At 32.9% G+C, this 9,646-nt stretch overlaps 1 protein-coding gene across 1 annotated transcript; it reads left to right on the top strand.

The window, feature by feature from the left end:
* The first annotated feature begins 439 nt into the window (after positions 1-439).
* LOC132560045 (homeobox protein SIX6-like) lies at positions 440-9,274 on the top strand. The gene is made up of 2 exons (XM_060224702.1): positions 440-1,011; positions 9,070-9,274. Exons 1-2 carry the CDS (start codon positions 440-442, stop codon positions 9,272-9,274), a joined length of 777 nt encoding a protein of 258 aa, XP_060080685.1.
* The last annotated feature ends 372 nt before the right edge of the window (positions 9,275-9,646 follow it).

The raw sequence follows: 9,646 nt of genomic DNA, 5'->3' as shown, positions 1-9,646 counted from the left end.
TTGACAAGCGCGCGCAATGATTGACATAGTCGCTATGACAACTCTACGAATAGAGCACTACCACCCAATCATTTTGCAACCGTTTTTGAATTTTGATTGCTCGATAAGTTTGATAACAATAGTTGTTACAAGACACATGTGATAAAAAAATGACACATTCACCAGATCCAAGCCCCTCCCAAACACTTACATTTAATATGTTTACTCATCGGGGACTATACCTTCTCCTCGAGTCTTTGGAAGGAATCCTGACAGTGTATTTGTCCGTGTGTACAAAGATAGGGGTATCAAGGCCAACCGCTTCATAATAAGGAATTGCCTTCAAAGGATCAGAGCTGTTCTGCTTAAGCAGTTAAAGGACTTTAATATGTAAAATGTGGTTTAAGTATTTTTAAAAAAACAATTGACTAAAGTTGATTTTTCACATAGTATACTCACCATGTTTGCGTTACCGACTTTACACTTTACGCCGCAGCAAGTTGCACAAGTTTGTGAGACTTTGGAGGAAAGTGGTGACATTGAAAGACTTGGTCGATTTCTGTGGTCCCTTCCGGTGAATCCGTCTGCTTGTGATGCTTTAAACAAACATGAATCTGTTTTAAGAGCACGATCTCTCGTATCTTTCCACACAGGAAATTTTAGAGACCTTTATCACATTTTAGAAAATCATAAATTCACAAAAGAATCTCATGCCAAACTGCAAGCAATGTGGCTGGAAGCTCACTACCAAGAGGCAGAGAAGCTGAGAGGCAGACCTCTGGGTCCTGTAGACAAATATAGGGTCAGGAAGAAGTTCCCTTTGCCGAGAACAATTTGGGATGGTGAACAGAAGACACATTGTTTTAAGGAAAGGACGAGGAATCTTCTAAGAGAATGGTACCTGCAAGATCCGTACCCCAATCCAACTAAGAAAAGGGAACTGGCTCAGGCCACAGGGTTAACTCCAACACAAGTAGGAAACTGGTTCAAAAATAGGAGGCAAAGAGACAGAGCAGCTGCAACCAAAAACAGGTTGGTTTCATTAACAATTAGTTATAATTGTATCTTTAATCGTGTTTATATTTTATGTTCAATTTGTTATGTGTTAATCGAGATAAATTAATGGACTTCATCGCAATGGGATGGTAGTAAATACGAGACTATTTTAGAATTACTTTTGTCTGGTGCTTTAAGGTAGTAAATTGCTCTACCTGGAATTTTCGTACCCACAACTCTCTATGTAAACAATAGTGTGTAAAATAACAAGATTTGCCGTACTCATGAATATCCTTTTAAAAGTATAAATGTTCTCACAGCAATAACCTTTCAAAAGAATGCTTGACATCTCACACTATTGAAGGACCGATTAAAACGTTTCAGTTAAAACTTTTTATTTCTATCTTCTGATAATGCAATTTATGAAACTCAAAAATAGCTTTGCAAAGAAAACAATTTTAAATGATACCAGAAAAAAAATCTTATTGATTTATTTATTTCATTTTTAACGATTTCCACAAAATATTATTCTGTAAAAGTGCTTTTTTGTTGTAGTTTTCCAATGCGTTTTCATATTTTGTTTGAAATTGTCCATTAAACAATTTTGTTCTTTTGCACACAATTGAGGATACAAACTCACAAATATTCCTCTCTTTTTCTGCATGGAATTATTTTAACGGGACAATAAAAAAGAATATGAATTTTCAATTTTTCTATTTTCATATTTTCTACAAACAGCATATGAATATACATGTGTAGTTTTACGCCAATCAGCAGTCTATTTGAGTAATGCATTTTTAAGAATTAAACATAAAGTTATTTACCAATTGTTATAAATACTTTACCCAAATAATTATGATAAAACATTTTTATATTTGAATATTATTTAACAGTATATGAATCATCTTAATATTAAATAATAAATACAGTTTTCTTTTTACACAAAAGTCCCAAGTCTCTAGAATTCTGATTAAATTGAACTTGGAAATGAAAGTAGTGCTTGAAAAGACAAATATCAAAATTACATCGCAGAATAAAATACCGAAATTATTTTCTAATGATTTAGCTGAAAAAACTTTTTTTCGCATAATTTAATATTTGCATTATAATTTTTTATAAGTTGAAATAAAGTAAGTGATGTATATTTCTGTACACTCCATTAAAGACGAGTTGTTTAATCTGTCGCATACATTGAATGACAAAAGTTTACATGGGCCCTGGGGCTGACGATTTGTCAGGAGTTGTCAGGTAGTTTGTGAGTTTACTGTCGACATATTTGTCGGCACCTCAGAATTATTCTTGAATAAGATGTTAAAAGTGATAGGGATACCAACCTGGGGCATAACGCGCTCCGAAAATATTTACCAAGTCGGGAAATTTGCCCTTTGCGAAGTTTGTTTTTGATGATGTTTTAGTTAAACCTTATATTGATAGTTAATTGTGATGATACTGCTTTTATATAATTTCTATATGAAAATCATCACCTGATTACGATGCTTAAAATCTCTCAAATTATTTTACTAAACAATGTGAAAATAACTTACTAGTTTGATATTTTTAACTGACCCATGTGAAATGACATTGTTACTAAATAAAATATAGTCATTTTCAGAACGCTTCATATAAAATGTTTGATTATAAATCTGATGATGTAAAACGACTTGTTCATTCACGTAGCACCAGCGTTTGTTAAGCAATATGATGAAATGAATTAACAAATAACTTACGTCAGGTTCAAAACTACTCCAATCTCGGTGTAAAGTTCTCTTAAGAAACTTATTCAATTATCACATACGGGTATTTCCTGTTCTTAAAAGCCGCATAAACAAAACTGAAATATTTGTAAGTGTAAACAGTCACTAATTTGTATACAAATGTTAATTTGCTAACCGTCCACTAACGAGAAAGAAAACAACACAAACAATGTAAGTTACACGTTAATATTTGATATGAACACCGCACTGAATACATTTCAACACTATGGGCGTCTAATATTATTTGTTATCAAGAAGCAAACGGATTTAAATGTTTAATGTATGGATGTAAGTAAGTTGTAACGGTACTACTCTAATTGTGTCAAGCAATGGTCAAGCAGTTAGCACTTTAAATATTGACTATGTAATGTCCACTGTTCGTGGTCTCTTGACCAAATAACCATTCCTAATCTTATTCACAACTCACAGGCCTCCGGGTAGGCTTCATTAGACCTACTGGGACGATCAATTAGTTTTCGTCATATGAACGATAGTGACAAAGTCGTATTGCGAATTCACTGTTGTAGACACAAACATTGTATGTGGGTCGTCTGTATAGGTGAATTAGACACTATATAAATGTGATGATGGTATTAGTACAACAATAGACTCGAGACACATATGTAACAAATGCATTGACACCTACGTGTAATAGTACTTTGTTGAACATACGCGGATTACATACATTTATGTATAAACACCTAAATAGAAATAATAAAAGGGATTTCTCCACTGAGTAACATGTTTCACACCTCCCGGGCTCTATAGAACCAACGTATCTACATCTGTATACACATGCATTTCATTTCTTGCTGTAACCTTTAATAAACAATATCACCAAAATAACAGAAGCGACGATGTTTATATATTTTTTTATTTTGTTGTGAACGAAATTCGTCGTTAAACATTCGCGATATATACATAAATCGTATTCAAACTTTTTACCATTAAATATGTTTCTGAAATACAAATCTGAAATCCTTTACTTCATGATAAACATTTGACTCATAATGAACATCAATATGACAACGTGCCTCCTTTATTATATAGATATTTTTGGAGGGGATGGGTTGGGGATGGGAGCCTACCCTCTCACAGTACTATGTTACTTTGACATAGAAATAATGTTCACTAGGCCAATATATAACCGTCATAAATTAATTTATTTTTACGGCAATATATTTAGTTGGATAATCAATTGGGTTATCTGTTGAAATCACTTCTTTTGTGCTTTACGGGGACGAGGATTAGTGAAACCTGTCTGTATAATATAAAAATATCATCCCCCTTGTAGTTGAATAGACATGAAACCTGCATTAAACAATAAAAGAGAAAAATATTATCTACAGCAGGCCCTACTAAGTCATATTAACACAGTCACGATAATGCTTGTATTTGTCATCAATATAATAGCGAAGCGTGGGGGTCGACTGATTGGGGATATATTAATACCCCAGATGAACAGTTATGAAGTAAAATTCTTCTTAATCTAAGACACCTTCTATATACAGGTCACGTAGGGAAATAGAATGCCCAGAAACTACTTGTAATAATCGAGGGGCGGTGTGAAAGAATTGAGTTTTCCTAAGGACTTACCGTCAGAGATAGGATTCATACCTGGGTTCAGATACACCTGTTTTCGGGTTTTAATGCGGGCCCTTCATCCTATTTGACAGATAAGCTAGTCACCTTTCCATTATTCCCTTGTTTACTGTTAGCACCTGTTCAATGTATAGTTTACTTAATCGCTTTCAACACATTCCATAGTCGAGACCCTATATCCCAGATCTGGTCCTAGTAATAACAGATTCTATGTTACATAACTATATCAACAAACTTCATCACGAAGTCACAAAGTTAAGGATTACATTTGTTTACGTAACATAAATATCAGTGGTTTGGCCAGGTGAAACAGTGAGGATGATCACTCGGTGTCATATGAATTCGTATTCTGCATATCTTCACGATTACAGAATTAGGGGTCCAAGGAGCGCTCTGGGATTTATCGGATAATGGCTCTGAGAGTTTGGTTTCTTTTGTTTATATAAAGTTTGAGGTGTTTATGAGATAGTGTATCGGATCAGAGTAAGCCGTTTAGTCACTGACACTTGCGCATTCTATCGATGAAGTAATAGTATTGATTTTAACAAGTTTGCTCTTTAAAATGTTCGTCCATGTAGATATCTTATCCATTAGCTATTCAGTTATACATTTCCATGCGTGTTTCACCTTTACGAGAACCTACCTTGATAGGAATCCAAACATGCTGATCGTTAGTGTACAGGGCATGCTTACAAATTATTCATTGTGAACAACCTTTATCATATATACTATCTTACATTTAGGCTAACGTTTAAATATAACTGAAATTGTATTTGAAAAATGCAATAACCACTTTCTTGTTTTCACATTTGAAAAGAATATCTAAATGACATTTCTGTTTTCATGCCTTCTGGTTTCTCTAAAATGTTTTGTTAAATAGTTGATGGCTGGCACACGTCTCCTTCGTTGTCTAAATCAAAAGCAAAACGAAATGGCGAGCAATTTATGTCGATACCAGTGAAATTGTAATAATACCTAATGATTATTCAGTAAAAATAAAATATAGATATACTAAAATGTATTTTATAAAACATAATCCGAACAATGAGCGCAAATTACAAAACAAGACGGCACTCAAGAAGGACGGAATATTAAAATAATTACTCCTTCAACAAAATATCTACATTTACCAAAACATACAACAAATCTGTCACACTAAATATATGTCGATCAAAAAAAATCATCTGTTAAAAGTTTTAAACTTTGTATCGAGTTATTGATCCCTTCTGTCGTAGAGCAATATAAATTGTATTTGGTTGGGGTGATTTTAACAGTATCAATAACACCTTTTGATAAAAGTTAATTTTGTTCGTTGATACAGATTATAAATGTCCAAACTGTCACGTAGAAGATTGCTATTTACCTGTTTTTATCGTTATAAAGGCTTTAGCAAGTATTTTAATAGTCACTAAAATGCAATATATCCGTGTCAATATATGTTCAGATATCACGACAGTAACTGTGGTCAAAAGCCCGCCGTCCGAGTATTACATTAAATACAAAACAGCTGAGCAGATTAATGGGGATATCGGACAAGTATAATCTAGCGGTTTATTTTGACAGGTGCTAAATTGCTATGTTTAATCAGGTCTATCATACTAGTGATTCTGGTAGTGATAAAAATTGTTCATACGAAGGTTTCTCGGGATGAAGCTTGTATTTGTAAGTTATTTTGATGTAGTTTTACACATTCTATCCTTATCGGATTTTACTGCTGTCAAATAAATTTTTCAAAAATTTGTAAACAGAAAAGTAATTGGATTCTCTCCTATAGATAGGGAACCAAATGAAATATTAATACATTTGATTAATCACAAAATGTTTAATTAAAAGATAAATCATATTCGCTTCATTGTTGATATGCAAATTATGTTCATCTATATTAGAAACTTAAAAAACGAAATACGCCAAACTGTATCGTCGCATTAGAAAATATATAACTTAATGTTGATTTCTTAATCAGAATTGTTAATCTTACTCGAGCATGAGTGTGTAAAATGTCGAAATTTCTTTAAAAATGAAAAGAACGATTTTGACATTGGCACTCTGATTGAGAGTTTAGTACAGAAGATTTGGATTTAGAGTACATCGTTGGAAAGGAGTCAACGAGGCGAAGAAACGACAGTCTTGTGTCGGTAGTAATAGATTTGTTCTTGTGTCAATACGCGAGTCCAATGCATCGCAAATTTGAAGCATTTCAAACGCCGTCCTCAACAGGCCTTGGCCGCGACAGATATTGTACCTAGAAAACTTAAGTATACTCGACGTTTGAAAGCAAAGTAGCAGTTGTCGTCGATTTGGTATGACTTTGTATAGATCATGTTGTGTTAAACCTCGATTTTCTCCTGACACGAGTAAATAAATCTGGCACGAATCATAATAATTACAATGATTTAACAAAATTTTCTTAATGGTCCAGTCTATTGTATACAAATGTACTACCAGTCAATGAATATGTATCACAGACATATCTATTGCTGGGGTATTTGTCTGAAGATCATCTCGATATGAAATTGAAATTTATAATAGGGATCAATTGAGATCGCGTCAATGCCTGTTAAGTGATATCTGGTCTTAAGTAAACACTAAGCTGTCTAGTTATCTGTCTCTAGTTATCAGAGAGCATATTGCGGGTGTCAGAAGATTACATACTACTTATCAGACCTGTGATCATATCTTGTACTATCATTGTGCTGTCAATATGTCATCACAATCAGCGCTAATTATTTTGTTTTTATATTGGTTGGATAAAAGCAAAACGATGGAACGGCGGTAATTTTATTACAGAAATGAACGATATTAGATCTATTTCAAATTGTTTTATCTTATGATAATATATCTGTTTTTCATGATCAAATTATTTACACATACCATTAGTTGAACCTAAATTATTTTGTCTAATAGAGCAAATGTATTTTCCCCGGGTGATTCTAGACTTAACGATTATAAGGAACTTTCTAGCAGGAAAATGACTTTTGATTTATTTTGTGGTAATGTGAAAACAAAAAAGATGACCAACCTGCACATAATTAAAATATCTATCATCTGCCTGATTTTATTTTATTTTATTATTTGCATGTTTACGTTTACTTTTCTTTTGAAAGCAAAAACATGTAATTCATTTGTATTTTATTTGCCTCTTATTGAATTATAAACGTTTTAACATTATCTAATAATTTTGCATTCAAATTGAACAATTAATCCATGATTTCATGATAAACTTATTAATGTTTACGTTGTTTGAGTAAAATAATTTCAAAAACTTTTTCAAAAGTATTTGTTATTTAGTAATCTTTTCTTATTACTTTGATTTATCTGATAATCATTGCGTATTTCTTTTTATTTAAGATTCGCTCTTTTTCTTCATCATTTGATATTTCATTTAAAATTATAAAATAAAAGGAAAATACATTCACAATGTAAAGCCGTATCACCGTATTGAAAAAAGTTAATTTAATATTACATGAATGAAAAAAGGATGGCATAAAATATTGAAATTAGTTTTTTTTTATCTAACTGTGTGAAGGTAAACTGAAAAACTTATTTTATTACACAAAACCCACATCATTCCTCTGCTGGATACGTAATAATTTCTTTGCATAAATTTATACAGAAAATGTCTTTGAAGCAAATCTAAGTGAACATTACAACAGCCAGTGCAAACATTAAATACAGCAAATACAAATAAATACAAATGCCACATTTTGCGGTTTATTTATCAGAAACACTGATTTTAGACCATGTCAGGTCCTCGTGACCTTTGTATCAAAGAAAACTTCCAGTGGAGTCAATTGAGCAGGAAATTTGTATTTGTTTGTCAATGTGTCAGACCAACTGTTTGACTGCGCGGCTGAGTCGTCAGAACTTCCGGTTGTCACGAATTGCAAATGTCTGCCAAGAGCGATACAGCGGGGCGTAGTTTTGATTTTCACTCTCAACACTACGGATTGGTCTCCCCCTGTGTGACACATAGCTTGAGTTTTCCCCGAGAGATAGTAAACTAATCCGACTAATTAATAAAAAGAAAAATCCCGAGAGAAAAATAAAAAATATAGAGTTGTCACTCACGACCCAACGATTTTGACATCAATATGCCTCGGGGCAAGGTGCGCTCAAAGTAAATGTTTAAGCAACATTGTGCTATTCAGTTTAAACAACCAAACGATATGCGGTGTTGATTTCCGCTTAACTTGAGTGTCATAGAGTGTAAGAAAACACCTATCAAGTACATTTCTCATAAAAATTTCAATGAATAGTAATCATGTTAACGTTGAGTGAAAGGGTTCTTATTCTAGTGTTGAAATCAATACCTTTCTGATTCAACAAAGCACCAATATCAGCATAAGGGGATAACACAGATAGGCAAATCGAAATTATGCAAACAAGCATGTAATTTAAATTAAATAAATCGTAAATTTGTCGATATATTCCTATTATGATAATTTTAAGTGATGACTGGAAGTATGATTTTCATTATTTGTCTCGCTTAAATTAGTTTTCTGTTTAGCAATAACAATGAAAAGAAAAATTGATTCGCGTCCAATGCGAATTACTCATATATAACGTGTTAATTCTTTTTATCTTTTTATATGGATATTAATGGAATTTTCTGTTCTTTTACATACGATGTTTCATGACCTTGTATAAAGAGCAAAAATTTTGAAATTAGTGTTATGTGAATTTAGTAAAACAAATGCATTTATCGCCTCGTTCACAGATATCAATTTCAATGTTCCAGACTTCAGCAACGTCAGATGTCAGGTGATAAGCTCAGCCGTTTAGATTCATCATCGCCAACTCCGGGTTCATTGGCTTCATTCGATGAGGATGACAAAATAGACATTGATGATGACGACGATGATTTGGATTTAGATGATTCGAGGAGTAGCAATAGTTCACCTTTATTATCTCACGGACATCATGAAATGCCATCTCCAACGTAAAGAAATTGCGTCACAAATGTTTCTATTTTACTTCACATAATTAGAAGGCTCTTGAATGACGTCATAAATATTCATTACCGGAAGCGGAAGGAGAGTTCTTGCCATGTATCCGTGCTTACTGTCTGTCATTTGTCCGCTACCTGGTGTATGTGTATATATACTTATTTATCCGGACATACGGACGTTTGAAATGGTGAAAAAGGTTTTTTAGGCTTCTAGTTTGTTTCATTTTTTTTTTTTTTTTTTTGTAAATGTCTTATTTATACTTATGTTGTTGTGTATATAAATCATATGTTAAATAATGACAAAGTGACGAAGAGGAAGGATTTGACTGAAGTAATAAGATCCAAAGTACCAACATTTTATCTGTCA

The sequence above is a fragment of the Ylistrum balloti genome, unplaced genomic scaffold (genome assembly GCF_031769215.1).
Source record: "Ylistrum balloti isolate Yb309-2 unplaced genomic scaffold, AGI_CSIRO_Ybal_v1 Utg371004, whole genome shotgun sequence".
In the NCBI taxonomy this organism is placed as follows: Eukaryota; Metazoa; Mollusca; class Bivalvia; order Pectinida; family Pectinidae; genus Ylistrum; species Ylistrum balloti.
Note: the sequence above shows the minus strand (reverse complement) of the source record. Positions and strands in the feature narration are given on the sequence as shown.